Genomic DNA, 23,912 nt, shown 5'->3' with positions numbered 1-23,912 from the left:
GCTTAGCTGCTCACCAACGCTATCTGAGGCTTGACAACACCACAGAAAGCAGCATCACAGTGGACTCTGTAACCCATAAAAGACAGTTTCCTCTTCTTCCATGAAGATTTTGCTGGAATGTTTTGCCAAGAATTCCTGTGCATGGCACCTCCCTTTTTTGTAAATGGCACAATGTCACCCATGTCACACTCCTGCTTGTGGCTCTTTTACACAATGCTGGTTTTGTCACGATGAATTGCAAAGAAATGCACAGATTATTTGTGCTTTGACACACATTGAAATAGTAAAAGGTGCATTCTGTGTATTTAAGAGATTAACAGACTTTATTGTTTTCTAAAATATTTTACAATACAGAGACCCAAACCAGTAATTCCTGACAATTTTAGCAACTGTCCTGTGGGTGAACAGATATGTTGGTAAGTTTTTGTTGACAGACATATACATACATCCACTTTCTAAGCTTGCACATTTGGATTCACTGAAAATGATGACTAAATATATCTATAAGCTCAAAAATTATAGGCTCCAAGATTACCAACAGTGTTTTATAGTTACCTCAAAAAAGATTTGTTAACTTCATTACAGTGTAGCTTCCTAACATGGCATATCTACTTACCTGATACTTAGTCTTAACACAGATCTGCTGTAGTTTTACAACCCAGTTTTCAATGTCACAAGTGCATATTTGATACGATTACAGCTGGCCAAGTTGTAAATGCAAACAAATGTAGATTTTACAGTGTTCTGCTACAATTATCCATGTTTGGACTAAAGCTAGTTTATACTTTGACTCATTAATTTATCCACAAATACTGATTTTGAGTATATTAGTGTATTTACTGTACTTCTGAAAAATCTTATCACAGAATACTTTGTCTATGGTACAGTAATGAATATGGCAGGAAAGCAGATTTAAATATACCTATAATTTAAAATCTTAAAATAGTCTAAATCTTACTGACACCAAAAGGCTTGATAACTAATAGCCATGCTCTTCATATTTTGGAATATCAAATCATATGTACATATACACAACATAGATAGGCTATTAATAAAAGCATTTAGTCTATTTTACAGTCTTCTCTGTTCAAGATAATCAGCCTTCACAGATTTAACATTTCAAATCACCCAAAATCATTAGCAGATAAAAGGAGATTTTTTTTTTCCTGCAAACATGTGCTGGAAATAGCCACTCTTCTGGGGCTTATGCATAATTCATATTTCTCTTGAATGCCACATAAGATCTAGATGGAAAACTCTTAGTTCAAGTGTCAACCCACATAAAGAACATTTGTAATAGAATCCCAACCCATGACACCTGCAGATATCTCTGCTACAAATAACCTTCTGTAACAGATATTTATTAAATACAGTATTTTGTTTTACAACTCCATTTACAACTTCAAGCCATGCTAACAACACAGAAAGATTACTACAACATGGAAAAAACTTTCATTCAGTCAAGTGGTAACTAAATCTATGTCATAATTTAAGTATTAATTGATAAAGCATAAAAAAAGGTGCTTAACTACATAGCATTTAAATAAAAAAATACTGCATCTTTCAGACACTTTTATAGTTAATTCTTTATTTGTTCTTATCAATCTTTAAAATTCAAGTTGCAAGTTACTGAAGGTCACTTAAAATAACTGATTAAACAAAAGTGAGCGTAAGCCACATACCTGGGGTAGGATGAGGCATAAGCATAGAAAATGCAAAAATGTTTAGGAACCACAATAACAGACCATGTGGGAAGAAAAAGTTTTAAAAGTATTTTTCCTATCATACTATTTTTTCAGCCTTACTCCTTTTCTTTGCATTGGGTACAAGTTGTGAGAACAATGTCAAGCTTTTGTCTTTCATTCAGCCTTATGTGGGTGTCAAGCTCTCACCTTTTCATTAAAATATATACACTCTATACATCCATTCAGGTTCCTCTCACTTCACCTAAATACACTGTACAGGCCTACAGAGCTCTTGTGACACTTCTTGTGTTTATTTTGTCCTTTGTCACTGGATTGGTTCCACATAGTTTGCTGGGTATAAACCAACTTGTCCATTGTCCAGACGTCCTTTGCACCAGCCCTGCTCATCCTCATTCTCTATTTTGGTTAACTCATCCCCTGAAGAAAAGAAGGAACATTTTCCCCAGCTCAGTGAAAGTCAAATAAATGTTTCATTAGGCTTATTGTCTTAAGGTTTTAAGGGAAACATGGAAGAAAATGCTACAAAGATTAAATAGCTCAGAATTTGCTTGCTAACTTCCAGATGATCCATTCAGACATTCATGAGCTATAAGACAACTTCATTTTGACTGCAATGCACATCTGATATTCCACATCCTCAGGGAATACTTTGACTTTTGAGAGCCTGCAGACTCCAAGATGCTCCATAGGAGCAAAGGAAGCTCCACCTCAGCCAGGCAAAGAAGGCCACATTGAGTAACAATTATTTCCTCCCGTGCAACTAATTTGTGTCAAATGTTTTCCCTAGATAAAACTCATGTGTGTTTTATCTTAGCAATAGGAAATAGATGATGAAGGTATTAATCACTTATTACAGTCTCAAATAATAGAGGGTCTTGGTGTCATTTAGGAGAATATAAACTAGCCTAAAGACTATAATTTTTTTGGTAGAAATAGACAAGCTTCATATTAAATCTTCTCAAGATCCCTATCTTTACAGCTTTTCCAGAAAAAGGTTAAAGTTTCATCTCCTAGTTTTTATCAGAAAACTAATAAATACCCATTGTGAAGAAATGTTTGGCACTTCAGACTCTATTTGGTTCATGGAAGTATGTTACAACTTTCCCACTTTTTCTAGTGCTGCAGAATGGGAGTGTACAGTTTCACTTCCATGAAATGTGTGTTAATAAAGAGTGGAAACAAAAGAGTACTCAAATTTCACATTTCAATGACAGTATGCCCTAACAAATGCATTTGTATCAAAGCTTGGGCTTGGAAACTTCGTGATCCTGGAGGTCTAAGAAAATATTAACACTTTTAAGTGTCATCTGCACAGCAGTTACAATGAAACCACTGTGATGATAAAACCAGAACACACAATAACATACTCTGACAACATTGCAGGGACAACCTTTACTGTCACTATTCTCAGCCACTGAAGGCCACAGGAGGGTGAGACAGACATTGTAAATAATTATGTCCCATCCTCTGACATGCTCATAAAACCTCTCATAGGATATGAATAAAGTTATTCTTGCTCTTTGGAAACCTCCCATAGCTGTTTGCCAAGAGAAAAAACAAAACAAAAAGCACGGGATGTAAAGGTACTCCACTAAAAAAACGAGTTTCATGTATTAAAGTGCATTTACTGGACACTGTCCAGAGCATATGTCCTGGTTTGGAAAGGAATTGAGTTTTTTTGAGATGTTGTGGTCAAACCAATAGGTGCTCAGATTTGAATACTGGCACCTGGTGTGGCCACTGAGGACATGGATACGCCTCTGAGAGCACAGGGGGTTAAAAGCAGAGAACTCCCAGGGGGAAGCTCTCTTGGGCTCCCTTGGTGAAAGAGGTCAGAGCTCCCCTGCCCGGCTGCGGGCTGGGCGGGGGAGGAGAAGCCATGCGGCCGGGTGAGGTAGGCCAGGCCTTGGGCAGAGAGGCCCCTGCAGGATGGAAGAGTGGAGGAATACCGAGAGGCATCGGCCTGCCACCCCCAGGAGAGAGAGAGACAGACAGAGAGAGAGAGGGAGAGACAGATGGTGCTGGTGCCACCGTGAAATTTGATAGCACGGCCAGCCGAGAAGGAGAAGCAGGGGTGCAGTGAGAAGGTGCCTGGCAGGGCCGCCATGGGAGTTCTGGACAGGCAGAACCTGAGATTTTTAACCCTTTTCTTGGATGATGGAAACCTTACAAATGCTGATTCTCCTGCAGTTGAATGAGAAGAGAGATAGAGATGAGGTAAGAGGAAATGGGCCACGAGAGAAGTTGAGAAGAATCCTAGGTGGGAAGGATGATGGAGTGGCCTTTGGCTGGACTTTTCTTGTATAACCATGGACAGAAGCATCTTTCCTGTGACACAGAGACTGCATTTGGGGAGAGGCAATGGCTCAGAGCCAAGAGAGTGCAGTGATGTTATGTGAAGGAGTGCGTGAACAGAGACAACAGGTGAGGAGGATGGTGGTGGCCCTCTGTCTTCAGGGAAGAAAAAGAAGATCTCTGTTCTCGAGACCCCTCGGCCCCAGGGGGTGAATTTGGGGGGGACAGGTGTCCCAAAAGTGAGAGACTGTGCTTTTTTTTGGAACTGGGCAAAGCACCCTTAAAAGGGGAACCCTAGAAGCAGCTCTGGTCCATGCACAGTGGTGAGAGCACTGGGCATGGAAGGAAGAAGTCACGATGGCAAATGATCTCCAGGCGGTGCCACGTGTGACAGGAAACACAAGAGGTTTCAGCTGTGTTTCCAGGGGAAGCCTATGGTACAAGAGGGACTCCTCTCTCCTTGATGAACTGAGAATTGATTATCTAAAGGGTGGTGATGGACTGAGAGTTGGTGATCTGAGGGGTGGATGTGTTGGAAGTTTGGTGGGAGGAGCAGGAATGTTTTTGGAAGGTTTTCATTCTGAGCTCTGTGTTTCTTTTCATATATAGTTGTAGGTTAATAAAGTTTTTCTTCTTTATTCCTAAGTTGGAGCCTGCTTTGCTCTATTCCTGGTCACATCTCACAGCAGACACCAGGGAGAATATATTTTCATAGGGGCACTGATATTGTGCCAGCATCAAACTGTGACAGCATATATTCTGTAACATTAGAAGCATTTTGTAGGTAAATTCTTTGAATACCTAAGGAAATCCTATCTGAGAATATCCATGTACATTTGAACAAATCCTTAAAATGTATTAATCCTCTGTTGACAGCTGCTTAGGAGCCTAGGGATATCTACAGAGGATTGAGTACATTTTAAATTGGCTCCCACCTGACCTAGTGAGTTCTTTTCCTTAGTTTTTTGTATGTTCAATGTAAAGCTAGTCACACTAACACTTCTGCCTAATAACTAAGGAGCCATCCTATTAATTCAGGATCTCTAAGGGAATTCATGGTCTAGCACATCATCCCTTTCCTACAATTGCATCAATGACATCATTTGGTGTTGTAATATTCTTTAATGCTCTTCCTTCAAAGCACTGAACTCTTTTTAAGTGAAGTCTGCATATATCTCACAGTTCTTACCTCCTCTGCTTTATTTCTACAGACCTCACACACTGAGAGCCACTTGGTTCAGTGGTTTGATACAAGTGACACAGCTGGTACTCCAGCATACACCACCTAACTTTGTATTTAACCATTACATCTGTGTATACAAACCACTATATCTGTGTATATAAACACTGCATGGTTTTGCCAAGGAAAGACTCATTAATGTAAACCCTTGCTGCTTCACACGTACCAGAGATATATTTCAAGAGGATTAGCATGCTTCCATCCCCTGCTGAGAAAAACGGAGCAGGTAAAGTCCATAGAATGAAAAGTAACTTTTGGCTTGTGTGCATTCCACAGAAGTACCAGATGTTTTGTTACTACTGAACTTCTGTCAGGGCACAATTTAGCAAAGTTCATGGACAAATAACCCATCCCTCCACTCTGGAAGCCTACAATACTTGTCTACAAAGAAGAAAAGTCAGATGTTCAGTGGTTTCACTAACAAAAAAGGAAGGTGGTGAGTGAAAGGCACAGCACCACCACCTGAGCTGGGGGGTGTTTTTGTTCAGAAAGCACAAACTGCATTTAGAATATGACACACTATTCTGAGCAGCCCCTTCATCAGCAGAACAGACATCCTGCAGTTCCCTGATTAGCTACAACATGGACTGGTTTCCTAACTTTAAGCCCTAACATCCACCTAAGAACCACAGCAGGTGGTATAGAAGTAGCACTAACTTTAAGTAACCCTAGTTGAAAGGGAGGCAGACAAAAGCTTTCTGGAGTGTCTTTTGAACACTTGAATCCTGTTTTCCTATTACAATTAATCTGGTTATTACAGGAGATGGGAATAAATGACAAGCAAATAGGGAAAGAGACAAACTCAGAGAGTGTCTATCTCTCTCATTTGCACAAAATAAAGTTCTGTTTGCTTTGGCTAAACTACTCCTGCAATCTTGTTCTTGAATTCCTGGTTGGAAAATGTCTCCTGCAATTCTGGGCAAGACAGCTGAACAATTGGCTTGAAAGTCATGAACAGGGGGTAGATTTCAGCTGGAGGCAGCAGCACCTGTGGTGTGCAGCCATCACACCCTGATGTCCCCTTCCTGTGTGTGGAAACAGTGTGTGATGGGTCTCCCCCATCAGCTGCATCTATTCTGTTCTCTCAACTCCTGTAACAGTGAGGGGAAAAATGGGTTTAGGGCTCAAGGGAGATATAACACCTTAAGAAGGAAGAGGTGTACTAAGTGTACCCTAATATAACACAAGACTGAAAAAACCCAGGTAAAGATAATCCCTGTGCTTAATATACACTGAAGTGGGGTGAACAGAGACAGTTTAGAAAGTATCTGTCCATGGCTAAATTTTTGACCCTAAAAAGCTAGCAGTGCAGAAAGTTGGATGCCAAAAATTGGATGCTTTCCATTTAAATAGAGATGGTATCAGCTGATTTAACACAAGAATAGCTGCTGTGGTATTTTCCTTTAAAAAACAACTCTGTAGGGTTGGCATTTCCAGACAGCTAAAAGCAGCAGCTCTTACTGTCACCAAGGAAGAAAAGGGAGAGGGAGGATTTTCAGTTCTGCAGGTAGTTTTGTTTCACTTAAGATAGAAAGAAAGGAGCATCTCAGAGGCAACCCAACACATTTCAAAGAGCTTAGGAGTCAGTGCTGCCAAACAGGGGAGACCAAAAAGCACTGTTAAAAGGGATGATGGTTAGATAGGATCCTGCATGTGGAATTGCACATCTAGAGAATCCAGAGAAAATAAAAGGTGAAGAGAGGAAAAAATCCCCTGCCTTTCTCCTTTTTGATAAATATTTTAAAGTGAACATTGCAAACTTACCAGCCTTAAAGCTGAGCTCGTCTTGCTCCTGGCCCTCGTAGTCATAGAGTGCACGTACTCTCACCTCCATGGCTGGAGGGGTGTCTTCATCAAAGGGATTGGTGTCTCCATTTGCATCCGTGGAGGAGAAGGGGTTGTTGGACTCTTCATCAGACCAATCTGTAGGGTAGCTTTGGTTTTTCTCATAGCTGCTAACACTGAAAATCAAATTGAAATTATTATTTTCCACTTTCAAAACAGGAGACTAGAAATAGCATTAAGACACCCCTAAATATGATTAAAGTCCACTCTAAAGCCCAGCTTTGAAACTTTCTTTCTGGTATCTTCTCATCTATCTTTAACTGACAATGCCCCATTAAAAAATAAAAACATTCTTGAAAAGCATTTAAAAAGTTAGAAAAAGGAAAAACTAACACATGTCAATCTCCCCACAAACTCAAAGGAGTTCTCTCTCCAAAAATCCACATAATCCATGGGATTATTTACTCTGGAAAGGTAAAAGGGATGCCACAGTCAATGAGAGGGATTATCTGGTTTAGGTAAGACATTTAAATTGCTTTGCAGAACCTTCCTCCCAAACCACTGTGCACCTCTACAATAGCTTCCAACACTTTTTCTATATTGTTATCCACCAATAAAAAACTTCATTATACTGCAACAACTTGATCATTTAAAGGGAAGTTCACTGTTCAGCATGCACATGCCAGTTAAGAGAGTGGAATATCCCTAGAGTGTACACTGAAGCAACAGGCAGCTGCTCGAGAAGGTCCTAAACAAAAAAAGAAAGCATCTTAAAAGCAGATTTATTCAGTGAAAAGACATAGAGCAGTAAAGCTCCAGAAGCAGTTTCACTAGAAAAATGCATCAGTTTTAACATTTTATAGGACTGGGAAAGGAAGGGAAAAAAGCAACAGCAGTTCTGTTAGCAACTGCCAATAACCACAGTAGTTTGAAACCAATGATCAAGCAACAGATATGGCATCTGTTAGGAAAGACAAGTTAGGTTACAGTGTTGCTTACACAACTGCTTAAAAACTCATCATGCACTGACCAGCGTAGTGTTATAGAAACCGAAAATAGAAAACCCTGGATAGAGAAAGTGCAAATGTGAAAACAATTAAAAAAACAACATTTCACCAACTTTTTGATCTTATTGTCCTCCTTTTCACTGACAGTACTCCCAGTATCTTCTTCATCTTCAAAGGGATTGTAACTTGATTGTACTGACTGCACTGTGTTACTCTGGACACTAAGACTGCTAATTTGGAAAAGAAAAAGCATTATGGGTGACCCTATCTGTATAAGAGAACACTGTCACTGGTGTCCCACTAAGCAGTTTCTTAGCAGACCCCTCCTTCAGTCAAAAAATTTTAAATAAACAGCTAAACAAAACCAAAACATCTATCAAATGCAGCAAAAGACCCAAGAAAGCTCGGAAAGTCTCACATATGGAGCACTCCTCCACAATTTGTGGACCACAATTTATTTTTTCCTACTGCCTGCAATAAAAGGCAATGCAATTTTTCTGGCCAGCTTCATTCCTTTTTAAAGCAGTTGATGTTAACAGTTTTGTATTAATCACATCCAGAATTCTGATGTGACTAAATGTTTTGCAAACTAAGACCTCAATGTAATATTGTCATTTCTAGAGATGGAAAGGTAGGAAAAGACCACCAGATCAAGTACAGAAAGTTCAGTTTCTCATGAAGCTTGGTTTCTTTTAGCTCCCAATGGAAAGAGAGCTATAAAATGAAGAATAATTTCCAAATTAATTTGTGAAATGCAGAGACATCACTAAAAATGCTCGCAGATAATTATCATTTGATTGGACAGTGACTTTTTGATCCTGTAGAGCTTAGTGCATTTGAAGGCAACGATCTTCCAAATAGTGGTTTTAGGCATAAAAAAAGCTACCTGCTATGTTTGTTAGGCTGTGAAACTTGGTCTCCTGTCTGATTGATGCCAGTCAGAGTCACTCCATCAGAAGCCTTCTTCTTTTCTCTTCTACTGAGAGTGCGATTCAGGTCTGCAGACCACTCCTACCAATGAATGCAAAACGTGATTGAAAAATTAAATCGAACAAGTAATTATCACATTTAATTTAATTTTCAGACTGACTTATGGAACATACATCTATATATACAACACTATCAATAATTGCTAAAGACAAGTCACTCCAAACATTTCATTTACAATTCTCATCTAGTTCCTACTCCAGTAATGCAAACAGGTGTCTGTGCTACTCACAAAATCCCAGTTACCTGCACTTCCCTGTTTAGTATTCTGAAACCCTTGAAAAGACTTAAAATACCAGACATGTGGCACACAACTGGAGCAATCAAAAGAGCTGGCCAGTACAGATATTTAAAAGATATACTGTGACGGCTCACAGTTTCAAATAATGCCAAGACATCTGGCTTTAAAAGATAACTCTAACATTCAATTTAAAAAGGCATTGTAAGACAGGGCTTACTTCTCAAGGACTCTCAGATGACTTACACAGAAGAAGCTAATTTAAATCTGTGCCTAAGATTTCAGCCCTAAAGGTACTTCACTCTGGATTTAGTGAAATTCATTGTCCTAAAAAGCCAGATATATAGGAGTTAAGGCTCAAATCAACACAAGTATTGACAAGACTCATGATGCCACTTGCAGACCCTTCTTGATGTTTTGAACCATTCAGAGGCAGATGGGACAGGCATGGTGAGACCTAAACACAGCTCCTGCATCAAGTCAAAGTTAAGCTTTGATATCCTGTTATACTATATACTCTATACTGATACAAAGCAGGAACCAACAGAAAACAAACTGGATGCAAGTAAATATCCTATGCTGAGACATGTTTCCTCAGAAGTCTTAAAAGTAAAAGAAGTCAGGAGAGAGTTTGCTATACAAAAGATGGCATTTGAGATAAGGATTTTTATCAGGAAATGGAAGTTTTCAGAGTTGCTATTACTCCTATGTAGCAGAGTCAGTCCAGTGCATTCTGTACAGTTCTTCTAATACCTCATTATTTTAACTTTGTAAAATACATATTGGATTTCTGAGTTATCACAGTTAAAAGACCACTGACCTATGCATATTTGCAGTTTACAATGCAATTTCATAGTCATTTGATCATGACTTTTTTACTTACGTCATCCTTGTAGCATGTAAATGAGAAAAAACTTGATTAGGAAAACAGAAACAGGAGCATGTAATTTTTTAATTATAATGTTTAAGAAAAAGGATAGTAATTTCCCCACACAGAAGTAAACACTGCACTTCAGTGTTTCAGGCAAAGAAATTCTACAGGACTGTTATGAATTTTCTTCCTCAAACCTCCAATCTAAAGTTACTCAGTATTTTCAAAACAAGTGCTGTTTTCCTTTATGGTTAATAAGGGAACAGTGAAACACTCCAGAGTTTATGTTTCCGCTCCATTATTTTAATCTCTAGAACTTATTTTAACTAAACCCATGATTCTGGTCCAACTCATTCCACTTCTAGCTATCATACATGAGTAGTATGATCTGCATTGACACATTTTTGTACGTATTTCTTGTAGGCTATGGTAACAGACCACTACTTAGAAAAACTCCTTTCTTTCAAAAATGGCATCCAGCAATAAAATTACTAACTGAGTAAAGGTGGAACTTTATTTTAAATAGAGCAGTATTGAATTTTAAGTGTCAAATTTCAAATTTTGAACTGTTTAGTTCTGACTTTTTCAGAGCCTTTGCAGCATATGCTACAATTACCTGCTAACAGCAAGGAAATTCAAACTGAAGTCTCCCACCAAAGGGGAGAAGTAAAACATAAAGGATAACATAGGCAGGTGTCAGAGATGTATCAACTAAACAACGGCTAAGAACTTCAGTAATCACTTAAGCTTAGAAAAAGGCACTGTAGTTTTCTGATTTACGCATTTTCTCTTTAAATAGATGCTCAACATAATCACCTCCAAAAGTTGTGGCCCAGTGAAAACTGAGATAAGAAAACACTACGACTTGCAAAACAAAAAGATTCAGTGTTGGAAGCCTGAAGTTAAGAATTACACCAGAAAGAAATATTACAAAAAGCAAAGAGGAAAAAACTAGACAAAACAATTCAGTGGTTTAAGTACTGTGACCTTACCTCAAACTGAGGCCAATTCATTGACATCCCTGGACCTTGATTAGCTCTGAACCACCTCAAGTCTTCAACAGCATCTGCTGTTTTGATATTCTGTTCCAGCTCACGGTAGATATTTTTGTAACTGAAAAACAAATTTGTCTTCTAATTTAGTATCACATTTAGAATCATGGCAAATCCCTAAGCAGTTTTTAAGAAAATCTATTTTAAAGTTCACAATAGTATTGAAGAAACTTATAGCAAGATAGACTTTTAAAAACTCACAGACCTGTTAACTGCCTGTAAAAAGGGAAGAGTAGTCCAACAAGTAAACTTGCTCAAAGTTCATGACGCCATAAAATCCTTGTTTACCAGATTTTAAAACTATGACTCTTGTGTAATTTAATTGGCTGTCATTAAAATATATATATACATAGGACTGTATTTAAACAACTGAAATGCAGTCTTGGAAGTTGCTTGAATTTCAAAGCTTATCTACAAGACAGTAGAAACTGGTTTTGTGCTAAATCCACAGGACTCTGAAAACTTCTGGTTTAATCCAGTGAGGATTGTAAGCAATTATAAAAATAAAGCCCCCAAACCTGCAGCAGAGGTAAATGGGTTAAACATTTTCCTATGCAGGTATAATATCTGTAAACTGTTTTTACTGGTTTGGGTACTGTCTGATTTTACTAACTGTACTATTTGAATCAAACATTGTGAAAAAGAACCTTACTACTTTCTCTTATCTCTCACCCTAGTTGTTTTTCATTAACAGAACAGAAGTCATGTTGCAGATACAGCTCTGATCCTAGACCATGCACATGCTAACGTGCATGACAATACATTTATTCCAAAGCCACCAATATGGTGCAGTATGGAACTCAGAGTTTAAAAAAATCCCAACACAATGGTCACAAGGCTTAAAATAAGAGACACAGAACTGCTATTATATGATTTTACGTATAGTTAAGCTGCTATTATACTCAAGGTAGGGTATTTGTGAAAATCCTTCCAGACCAAATCACACAAAATTTAGAATTAGAATTCATTAGTGCTACATCGTCAAGGAGTCAAACTTTCTCAAAACACACTTCCACATTTCTCAATTTCTATACAATACTTGACTGCTTTAACATATACACAGTATGGGTTTTTTCCTACATCAGCAGTCATTTCAATGTATTTAAGCAATAGAGAGGCATGTATTTTGAGAAAGGGAATACATCATTACCATCAGTTAAATCAACAACAAACTTTAGGTCTCCATCTCTGGAAAGCATGGTAGGCTATCTTCTGGACTGTGCTCTTTAGCCTCATTACAGTTAAAAATCAAACTTTCTTTTCATGACTAATTCTACATCTTTTTTCTCTGTACTAAAGAGGCAAAGATAAGGAAACAGATCAAAAGTCACAGCTGCTTTCTCCCAGGTTTCACCCTAATAGTTCTGTTCTTTATTTAATGCTTATTATGACCACTCCTGGAATTCTAAGGCTCAGTTCCATAAGAACTTTGAAGCCATCCAAAATGGCACTGATGCTAAAATAAGTGGTTTTGCCCTTACCTATTCCTGTTTTTGTTCTTGCCTCTGTGCCACCTTCTTTCCTCATGCCAGCATTAATATTTGTGTGACAGTATAGCAAGCCAGTTTGGGACACTCCTCAGGTTAAAATCAGTTCTTCCTTTTCTCCATGCACTTGAAGTGCTAAGCAGAGTGCACATGACATCTGCTGTTAGAAGTGGGATGTAAAATACTGCCATGGTTACAGCACTCATTGCAAGTGCTCCTGTGTCTGGATCTCCCTAGCAAAAGTTTAGCTTTCTTGGAATACAGTGAGGACTCAGCAGAAAGAATAAAATACAAGACATGCTTGACACATATGACAGTATAAAGAGCAGACTTTGAAATTAAGGTGGACAAGAGTTCAGCAGTGGTTAACTTACAGATCTTAAATTCATCCCCAGATCAAGGTAATTTCATTGCTGAGCTCTAATATTTTAACAATAAATGTATGGACTACAAATTTCATGCTGTCCTATTAATAAATTCCAGTTTGTTCTCTAATAAACATGTAAGACACATAATAAACCAAGACCTTCTTTTCCCAGTCTTTGATCCAGCATTTTTTGTTCTAAGTGCTGAATCCCTTCTAATTGGACCATATTTGATTATAAAACACCATAAGAATGAGCGTCTGTTGTTTCTGGCAAATGTTAGAGATAGGTGCTAATCTCATTTTAGACAAAACAACGAATTAATCTCTTTCACTTACACTTTTAAACTGAAGCAACACATTAGAAAGAAATCAGAACTCTGAAGTCTGATCTACTTGAAGCATTTATTACTTTCCACAGAAAAGTATATTAAGCATTAATTTTGAAGACTAGCAGTTTTACCTTGCAACATTGGACAAGTCAAGGTGTTTCTGGACTTCGAGTAACACTTCTCGGAAGAAACGCAACCGCTTTTCCTCAAACTGCTGGCACTGCTCAAATACCTGCTCCATGTTCTCCATATACTGAGGAGTGGCATTATCTAATTCTTTTAGTGACTTTTCATACTTCTCTTTTGTCTGGGGGTACAAAACCAAACTGTTAGCAATATTTTTTATTAGTGCCCTGCAACACAGACCTATCAATGCAGTATGGCTGAGGTTTAGACCACAGGTTGCCAGGTTGCAAACTCTTCTCACGACCACTGTACCCACCTTTGGGCACAAAGAGAATTATCTAAGTAAACTGCAGAAACAGTTACAATAAACCTCTAAGCCTCTTCTCAAGCTTTTTAACAGAAACCATGACAAATGTTAATGTAACTCTAAAGATAAAAACCAAAGGAGTTCCAGAGTAAATCAGAGTAGGAAATCTTTCAAGTTATTGGAAGTATTTGGAGATCTTTCAAAGTGCTGTCTTTTCTCCTTTAGTAATTTACATAGTGTACTGTGAGTTATGACCAAAACCCCAAACATTGGGTACATCCATGTGAACATACACTGTGAGCTCAGATAACAGATACAACCTCAGACTCTGCACTAATTTACAGAAGTAGTCCACAGGCAAGAATTAAAAGATCCCAACTGATGGAATATAACATTCCAGATCCCAGAAAAGCAATCTCAAGGGAAAAAGACATCCTTGAGGAATCACACATTAAAAGCCTCTCAGTAGCAGCACACTGAAGAGATAAAGCAACCTGTGTAACAGAACAGCATTTACTTAAGTGGATTATATCAGCTTCATTTTTTAAAAATGCATTCTGCAGTCAAGAATGATGACATACTTAGGTGTCAGCAAGTTTTAGGCATCTGTCTCTCAGCGTCTTGAGTGCATTAGCTCAGCCCTCACTAGTAAATAAGTAGAACTCTGCTCTAGTAGTTTGCTGGCTTATTGTGCTTAGCTCCCTGCTGAAAGTATGTCGCCGGTTGGCCACAAGGTTTTCGGGGTGAAGGAAGAGACGAGATGGGCTCCATGATCAGAAGGCTTGATTTATTAAGTTATGATATAAACATCTATTATAACTATACTAAAAAGAAAATGAAAAGGAGAGTTTCCAGAAGCTGCTAGCTACCTAAGAATAGAAAGTAAAGAATGATCAACAAACCTTGCTCTCTCGGACTGTGTCCGAGAGAGCTCAGTTCCGGATTGGCCATTACCTCCAAACACTCAATCTGGGCCAATCCAGAACTGACCTGCTGCATTCCACAGAAGCAGATAACCTATTGTTTATGTCTGGTTGCTGAACTTCTCAGCTTCAGCAGGAAAATCCTAAGAGAGGATTTTTCATAAAAGAAATGTCTGTGACATCTGACTCTTTTTTATTTAATTAAATTAAAAAGAAAAATGTTTGTAATTTTCTCTGCTGAGTCATGCAGAGGAAAGAACAAACACCTGACAGGTTATCTGTTGCCAATCAAACTCAATCAAGTGCTTCTGTGGGATGAACAGGGAATTTCTTCACCTATAAAACATAAAATTCTATGATACCACTAAAACAACCTTACAATATAAGAAAATGCAAAAACAATGCAAAACAAAGTCCAAGTCCCAACAGCTGAGTTTCAGGAAAAGGTCCATGGACTGACGATGTTCTTCTTTGCCATATCTGAAAGTCTCTTTTGGTCCTGAAACAGACTTGCTGCAGAGAATCCATCAATAGTTATCAAACAGTTCCAAACAATTTTTTTAAAAAGTTTCTAAAATGTCTTTGACACAGCCCCTTATTGAACAACATGGGCTGAAGCTAGGTTTTGGCCCTTCAATGCTTTTTGAGCTGCTGCTGCAGGTATTTCAACCCTTTTTTATTTAATTTTTTTTTTTTTTTTTTTTAAAAACAGCAAGCAGCAGAGGGGCCTGAGAGAGACCCTGGGGGACCAGGCCCATGTGGGAGAATCAGGAACCCCAGACCTGGCCCACAAAACGGTGGCCCAGGACCTGAAGGGGAAAACAAAGCCCCCAAATCCAGCCGGAGGCCGTGAGGCGGCCCTGGCCCAGGGACCCGAGCCCAATGGCCCAGGCCCAGCCCGCCGGGTGGGCTCTGTGTTCTCACAACCCGGCACCACACTGCCAATGGAGTGGCAACCCGGGTGACCAAACGTTTCCGTTGTCCCCCCTGCTCCTGCCATGCAGATGCAGAGGGTGTTGTTCTCATCTGCCCCCTCGCATCAGCCCCATCCTCTCCGGACTGGGGACCGGAGGCAGAACTTTCGAGATCCACCCCCAGCTCGCCACTGGAGCGAGTGAGGGGCGGCGAAGGGATCCGCGCCCCCCAAGGGGAAAAAAATGACCAAACACCCCCTTTGGGCTGCAGACCAAAGGCAGACCCCTTGGGACCCACCGTCCCCTCGCCACTGGGGCGCACAAGGGGCGGCAGAGATGACAATTTCCAAGGAGGGACCCCAAACCCCCCAAAAACGCTAATTTTGAAGGCAGGGATCTTGGCTACGCCAGCATTCAGCTGACGAGCAACACCTGCTCCACGGAAAGGGAGGCTGAAGCCCTCTTCCCTTGTCCCAGCTCCTCCCGCAGGGACAGCCCTGGGACAGCCCGAAAAACTCGGGGTGGGAGCCATGCTGGGTGCAGGGGACGGGGCCTCCGAAGGTGCCAGAACCTCTGGGGCGGGCAGCTCTGACGGCGGTCCCGCGGGCTCATCGCCGCACTCGGCATCATCCTGGACTGGAACCGGGTCGGCGGGATACGGTTGGACTGCTGGGGGGTCTGGTTCAGCCGCAGAAAGTGGTGGGGCCGGCCCGGGAAGGGCCGGAGGGGGCGGCGGGTCGCTCTTCTCAGGTGCAACCTCCGACCTCGGCACTGCGGGCAAAAGCGTGACCGCTGGAGATTGTGGGGCCAGCGGGAGCCCGTCTTCCACCAGGACGGAAGCAGCCGCGGTCTGCAAAAACGGCGAAGCCGGCCCGGGAGACAGAGGAGGAGGTGGCGGGAGCTCGTGACCCGCCCGGACGGAAGCAGCCGCCGCGTCTCCGTCGTCACCAAGCAACGCCAGGGCCACGGGGGGCGGAGCCATGGCCGGTGCCGCGGCCGGCGCTGCCGCCGCCGGGGCCGCGCGGGGGGCGCCGGCGGGGCGGCCCCGCTCGTCAGTCGTACCGGTGCCGCCGCCCTCTGGGAGGGCGGAGTCCACGGAACCGGCCGTAGTGGGGCCGGCAGCGCTGGCTGCGGCGGCGCGCCAAACCCTCTCCGAGAGCGGCGGGGGAGGGAGAAGGTGGCCCCATCTGCGCATGCGCCGAAGACGGAGGAAAAAAAACTTCAGCGCCGGGCGAAACTTCGCCCCCCGCTGGGACGGGGGGCTGGGGAAGCAGCCGTTTGTCCCCCTCCGAAGGGTCGTCCCCGTGAATCGGGGGAACGGCGCTTGCCCCTCGCTTTCACGATCCAGGGAAAGGCAGCTGCTTTTCGTTTCAAAACCGGGAACAAAGCCATGAAGACGGGATAAACGTGAGGAACACGGGAAGTCCGACCCCAAACAGCTTGGCAGACAAATTGCATGCATTCCCATACATACGAATCCAATGCATATAGAACATTAGTAAAAAATCTAAAGAACTTTGCCCATCGAAAAAAGTCATATAAATCTTTTGTCAACAGGAGAATTCCATCCTCCTTACCCCATTTTTGCCAGAGGGAAATTTGTCTCTCCTCTGACGGAGAGATATGGACCTCTGTTTCAGTAGGAAAATTCGTCCACTTTTCCAGCCACCACCATCGCAGGGCAGCATCTTCAGGAAGGGAAAACCCAATAGTACCTTCTGAGAGAATCCAGCACTCTCTGGCCAGCTCCTGTTCGAGGCTGTAAGGCTCTCTGGGCATCTTCCTGGAGGCTTCAAAAGGTCCTTTTTGTGGTCAGCCTTGCTGTGAACTCTGTCCAAATCTGGATCTTCGGTTCTTCAGCTCCTGGCTAAATCCACTTCTGTGGTCACCTGTGCCATCCACAATGGTTTACCCAAATGCAGCACTGGGGTCTCACCAAGTGATAAATGTCCTCAGAAACACGAGGGGTCACCAATTGTCGCCGGTTGGCCACAAGGTTTTCGGGGTGAAGGAAGAGACGAGATGGGCTCCATGATCAGAAGGCTTGATTTATTAAGTTATGATATATACATCTATTATAACTATACTAAAAAGAAAATGAAAAGGAGAGTTTCCAGAAGCTGCTAGCTACCTAAGAATAGAAAGTAAAGAATGATCAACAAACCTTGCTCTCTCGGACTGTGTCCGAGAGCTCAGTTCCGATTGGCCATTACCTCCAAACACTCAATCTGGGCCAATCCAGAACTGACCTGCTGCATTCCACAGAAGCAGATAACCTATTGTTTATGTCTGGCTGCTGAACTTCTCAGCTTCAGCAGGAAAATCCTAAGAGAGGATTTTTCATAAAAGAAATGTCTGTGACAAAAGTACTTAAATGAAATAGAGGCCATACATTATTCATCTTCAGAGAAGAAAAATTTGGCAAGAACACATTCTTGGGAGAAAATTAAACTTTGGTACAGAACTGGAACTGACTATGCTATGTGAACTGGTGTTCACAGCACATTCAGGAGGAAAAAAAAGCTTAAATTTGCACAAGCTATAGGTGTGCATAAAAAACAAAACCAAAAAAACATTCAGTATACCTTTAGTACATCTTGTTTGCTTCTCTCCACTTTGTCTTGTAATTTCTTGAGTTGCTCAGGATTCAGTGCTGGATCAGCTTTGCTGTTTGTTTCTCTGGATATAGCCAGTTTCTCCTCCTTGCAGGCAGCATGGTAAGCTTTCTTTGCAGCTTCCACCTATAAAAGGGGTTTGAATCTTTGCATCTGGAACAGTCTACAGCAACCATAAAAACTTAGCCATAAAATCATGTTGCAACGAAGAAACGGTCAGATTTTGTTTTCAGGATGATTTTTCTTTTTTGGGGGAGAGGGGGAAATTGTTTTCATTTAGGCCAAAGAATGAACAACACATAAGAATCACCATAAGGAAATCATTGGAGCATTCTTTCACCATACAAGAAATGCCACTCACACAGCTTAGAGAAGTGTTGAACAGACTCAACAAAAGCTTTACAGAAAGTCCCCAACTAAACACTTCTCACTCATGCCCATATTCACCTGCTCCCCCTTCTTCTACCAACCTGTTATTTAAGAATAATGTTATATGAGAGGGGGGAAACCCACAAATACATTTTCCCTCATTTATTTGAGCAATTCATAACTTTCAATTGCATGAAATAAGATAGTGTTAAAATGATAGCTTAAATTTCACTTTTCCCAGATTTTCACTGAATTCACCAAGATTAGGAGAGACCAAGAGAAAAATATTTATTTTCAGAAGAGGACAGAAAGCAAGAGATCTTTAAGAGAAAGGAGGGTCCAGCAGAAAGAATAGGGAGTTTACTCCCTTATAGAGATTTAAAACATTAGTATATGATAACACAGGATATCTAATACATAATCTACTGCTGTACCTCTTTCAGCTTTTTTGCCCAGGGTTTCTGAGCTTTCCTAAATCCATCTTCTGCTTCTTTGGTTTCCTTAAATCCTCCCATCATTTGCTTATGAAAGGCTTCCTTCTGCCAGTTCTTGATTTTTTCAAAATCTTCATTCATCAGTGAACCTTTTACTTCTAGATGTAGTTCACTCACTTTTTCAGCTTCTGACATAAAAGCACACCAAGCCCTTTCTACTGTTCCATACTGTGGGCCTAAACACAACAAAAAGTGTCATTCTCAGAAACCATCACCCACATGGAACTTATATTCCCAAGAAACTACCTGAAACTATTGATTTATATTCACTTGTAAACAATGTTGATGCAAACCTAGAAAAGGGAACAATTTCTTTTCATATAAATTTAGAGTATTACAAACTTTTAAGCCAGAAAAAAATAATACTCATTTAGTCTGGAGTCCTCAGCCCTGTACCACAATTCTTAGTATTCCACGTATTCCACTGAACTGCCTTCAGTTTCTCAACATACTTTTTGAGGGGTGAATAACCATGGAAGGATAAACTATTCCAGAATATATCAAATAGCATCACCTTAGCCTTCCATTAGAGCAATGCCCAGGTCTTTAATTACCAGTTTTTCGCCACAGTCACTGCCCCCTTGTTATTCAGAATCCCTTTTCAAACTGTACTGGTAATTACTGAGAAACAGACAGTTCTCTAGAACATAACTCGGTACTGGAGTCAAGATTCATCTGCTTCAGCAAGAAGCAAGTGAACTTGCAAAAAAGCAGGGCTTTGCTTGGTTGGGTTTTAATCCAAAAAAGCTTGGTCATTTGTGACATTACTGAGCCTCTTGAAAAACTCCATTATAGGCTAAAACATACAGTATTTCTACTTTGTACTTACCAAACAAATATATATAAAAACATTTTTTTCTATTTGTGAAAGTTGTCAGAGTTCAAACTCAGCATTACCTTTCTCCACGAGTTGCTTCCACCTTTTAGCCCATTCTGTGAGCTGCTGAGCATAGACCTTCTCTATCCGTGCCCGTTCATGAATACAGTTCATGAGATCATTGCAAAGTCTGTGGCCATCATCAATTCGTTTTACTGTCCTTTTGTAATTTCCAACCTACCAAGAGACAAATACTTAATTTCTGCTTGAAAGCTCTGAAAACAAGATAAACCTTTAATTAACAGAAATACTGTAAACTAAGAGGAAGATAATACAGCAGGAAATAATCAATTATGGAATCAGGTTCATTTATCTTAAATCAATTAATCATAAAACCTAACTGAAACATTAAAATTAATCATAAATTAATCATAAAACCTAACTGCAACAATGCAGCAAAGGCTAAAAGTTGTTAATTTTAAAAGTGAAAGCTTTATTACATTTTATTAAGTCTGCAATGTAATTTTGGGCAGTCACCGCAATTGTTCTGCATTATTATTTCTTAGTAATGCTCTAGATAGTGAAGAAAATTAAGAGAAATAAGAGAGTATTCTTTCCCTCTTCAATATTCATTATCAAGTACCTAATACCTTAATTTTATGCTGTGTTTAGTCTTTCAGGATTAATAAAACTGCAGAGACATACAAAGGAGCATTGCAACATATCTATCAACCATAATAATAGTTTTTAAGAATGCAGTCACTGCTGAAAAACCAGATAGCAATTATTTCCAAAGTGTACTCTAGAATTTAATGTGGGAAGATACTGACAGCAACGATGTGGAATTACCACACTTAGAATTGTAAATACTAAAGGGAAAAAAAACCCCACAGTTGCTCATTGTACAACCGATAATAAAATGAGGACATGGAGCAAAACGTACACCATATAATGAACATCCATGATACAATTAACACTCCCCTTTCACTCTTGTGCACACAGCAATGTGGAATAACAAATCTAAATGTCTGAAAGGGAAGAAAGCCTTACACTGCTCCCAGAGTAACATTTCCACTGAATTCAAGGTCACTCAGGCTGGCTTTTGTAAACATTAAACAAGACCTAAGAACTCTGTTAAGAGAACTTGCACAGGCTATTAAATATTGCAGCCAGTTTCTTATCTGTCCAAACCACCTGACTGAAAAACAAAGATTAGCAGCAAGGCAGTAGATTAAATATTCAAATACTCAACGTGTGTTAGTCATTTTTACATTTGAATCATATCTGCTTCACATCTGACAGAGAAAAACATCCAACTTTTAGGTTCACATTTATTCGGAATTTTGTCAGCAGACGCACATGCAAGCCATTTGTTTGAGAACAATGGTATACTCTTAAAAGGGGGGAAAAATCCCTATACTAAGTGCTGGATGAATAAATGACTATACTATAAATACAGACATATGCTAGGTCTTCTCATTAAATCTGGGGAAAAAATAAAATCAAAACCATTAATGATATGACAAAACCATTTCTCTTAGTGGCTCCAAAGAATTCATCTGAGCATGTTTTTTGGTTTAGACTAGATCCATTTCAACAGATCAAAGGAATTTAGTTAGCATCTAAGTAAGGCATTAGCTAGCAGTCACTGATTTGTCTAATCAAATGCATACACACCCCCCCTGCCCATTTAAACATAAGCCACAATATAACTGAAGATAAGAAGCTATCAGAGAGAGTCAATGCATCCATGTCAACTGATTGCATCTATTACCAAGAAAGCATGAAAAATAACCTTCTATTTTCAGGAGAAATGGAAATGGAGAAGTAGGCAGTTATATATGCAATCAAAATGTTAAGGGAATTAAATACCTCCAAGAACATCTACAGTCTTTGTAATGAAAGACAAATCATTCATCTGCTCAGAATTACTCCAGCTGTAGGTTCACAATCAAGCAGACTTTCAAAACAGGTTATGTTAACTTGGCACAACTACTGAAGCCTTATATTAGCATCAATTTGTGTCTCCAGTTATGTGCCCAGGGATTTATGTCTGTAGCACGAACATTTCCTTTCATAAATTCTCACTATTAAATTAGCATTTTAAATGGTAATATTGAATGACAGCTGGCTGCCTTGTGGTATATTTAATCCTTTCATTCTGAGCAAACTCTAACCTCATGGTAACATCAAGCAGTTGCCAAATTTCAGGCAGATATTCAGAGAACTGAACTGAGTTTACCTGTGACCATTCACTGCTATCACATAAGGGCACCTTTAAAGAGCTGCATGCACACCACAGATAATTCACCCACCACCTCGTCCTCCTCCTCACAGGAGCACTGAAGGAACTCAGCATCACCGTTTAGAATCAGTATAAAGAGGAACAAGGCCCACAATACTAGAAAATAACCTGGTATTGCAAAGAAAGCCTTTTACACTGAAATTTGCCCTATCAGGAATGCTAGAATTTTGGAAATATGCCATTTTTTCTGTGTTCCATGACAGAGAACATAAGTTATATAACTTGGCATATAACATTTTGAAAACCTAGTGGCTTCTTTTAAAAATTGCATTTTAAGTTAGGGACACTGCAATGAGACATTTTAGAGATGTGGAATGTGCAGCTTGTCACTGTAGGACATAAGATTTGAGACACAAGGTCCTTAGGCCACAGAGCCAAGTAAAGGGAAAATAATTTCAGTCTTTAAGTTGCCAAGGAACTACTAGATTAACTGTAGAGAAGTTAAAACAATAAATAAAAAATCTAGAAGCACACTCAAGACACCCTGAACTCTGAAAAACATTATCTTATACATTGTTTATTCAAGACTCTTCTCTCCAATTTCTGAGGCAAATGGTAAATTCTGCAAGACTTCCCCCTTCCCCTTCACAAGAAGTATTTGAGCAAATTAAAAATGAAGAATTCTTTTATTTGTAGCAACTCATCAGGAACAACACAAACAAAGAAAATCCTTTGCTTCTTTGTTCCAGCCAGAGCCATTTTACATAATACCTGGCAATTTTCACACTTCTCAATTAGCCCTGTACAGTACATGAACATACATGATTTTGCTAGTTAGAATAATTTCCTGATCATTCTGAGCATTGCACTATTTCTTGCTAAACAGACAGCAGACAACTAAGATATGAATGAAGTTATGACATGAAGTTCTAAGTCTTCACATCCTACACATAAAATATTTGTTTCAGAAAAGTAACTTGTAAGACTACAAACTTTCTTACCATTTCAAGTAGAACAATAGATATTTAAAAACTATAGCCCGCTTTCATTTTAGCATAAACAATACATCCATCTGAAAGAGATAGTTTATTACATGATATCAAATTCACTTGCTGTTTACCCTTAGTTGTCAGAAACACTTTAAAAGGAAATAATCAAGAGTTTACTTCTTAAAAATACCATTATAATGGTCACTTTTTGGATGCAATCAGTCCATTCTGGGAAAATTGTGATTCATAGTTTTGAGTCATTCTTTCTACCTGTGCTAATTTGAATTAACCATCAGTTTTAACCCTTTTCCACTGCAAAAAAAAAAAACACCACCAAAAAACCCAAAACTGAGTTTTGCTAATAAATCTCAGTTGATCCTATTTTGCCCCATTTATCTCTTACAGGCACTCTAGATGCTGTCAGGTCTCCATGTAGCTTAACCAAGAAAGCATTCCTTCTGATTTTATAACTTCCTCTCAGGCATGAGCACAGCAATGTCACCTCAAATCCTCTGCCAAATCGAAGATTTAGGGAATCTGTAAGGTCCAGAAAAAACCCCAGAGGCACCCTCTGATCATCCTATAGTTGGCAGTGCAGGCAGCTTGCCTTTTACCAAGGGAGCCAAGCACTGCCACTGATAGGATCTTGAGTGGGAATTTATCTAAGAGTTGGCAACTTCATTATTCTACAATTTCACAGCACTAAACACAAAGGGAGAGTCTTAAATTATGTAGGCTCCTTCACCTCA

General features: G+C 39.9%; 1 protein-coding gene across 5 annotated transcripts in view; it reads right to left on the bottom strand.

The window, feature by feature from the left end:
- Window positions 1–295: 295 nt before the first annotated feature.
- The window catches only part of PACSIN2 (protein kinase C and casein kinase substrate in neurons 2), a 58,551-nt gene continuing 34,934 nt past the window's right edge, over window positions 296–23,912 (bottom strand). The window contains exons 3-12 of one of the 5 annotated variants that reach the window (XM_030959573.1): window positions 20,010–20,166; window positions 19,053–19,288; window positions 18,220–18,375; window positions 13,496–13,671; window positions 11,122–11,242; window positions 10,142–10,147; window positions 8,920–9,044; window positions 8,147–8,263; window positions 7,006–7,202; window positions 296–2,123 (exon numbers count right to left, since the gene is read on the bottom strand). In XM_030959573.1, coding sequence (XP_030815433.1) covers window positions 2,011–2,123; window positions 7,006–7,202; window positions 8,147–8,263; window positions 8,920–9,044; window positions 10,142–10,147; window positions 11,122–11,242; window positions 13,496–13,671; window positions 18,220–18,375; window positions 19,053–19,288; window positions 20,010–20,166 — 1,404 coding nt within the window. In that variant the 3' untranslated portion in view covers window positions 296–2,010. The remainder of the gene's footprint in view (window positions 2,124–7,005; window positions 7,203–8,146; window positions 8,264–8,919; window positions 9,045–10,141; window positions 10,148–11,121; window positions 11,243–13,495; window positions 13,672–18,219; window positions 18,376–19,052; window positions 19,289–20,009; window positions 20,167–23,912) is intronic. The other 4 variants (XM_030959574.1, XM_030959576.1, XM_030959575.1 and 1 more) reach the window with 4 other exon arrangements.

This window comes from Camarhynchus parvulus, chromosome 1A (assembly GCF_901933205.1).
Source record: "Camarhynchus parvulus chromosome 1A, STF_HiC, whole genome shotgun sequence".
In the NCBI taxonomy this organism is placed as follows: Eukaryota; Metazoa; Chordata; class Aves; order Passeriformes; family Thraupidae; genus Camarhynchus; species Camarhynchus parvulus.
Note: the sequence above shows the minus strand (reverse complement) of the source record. Positions and strands in the feature narration are given on the sequence as shown.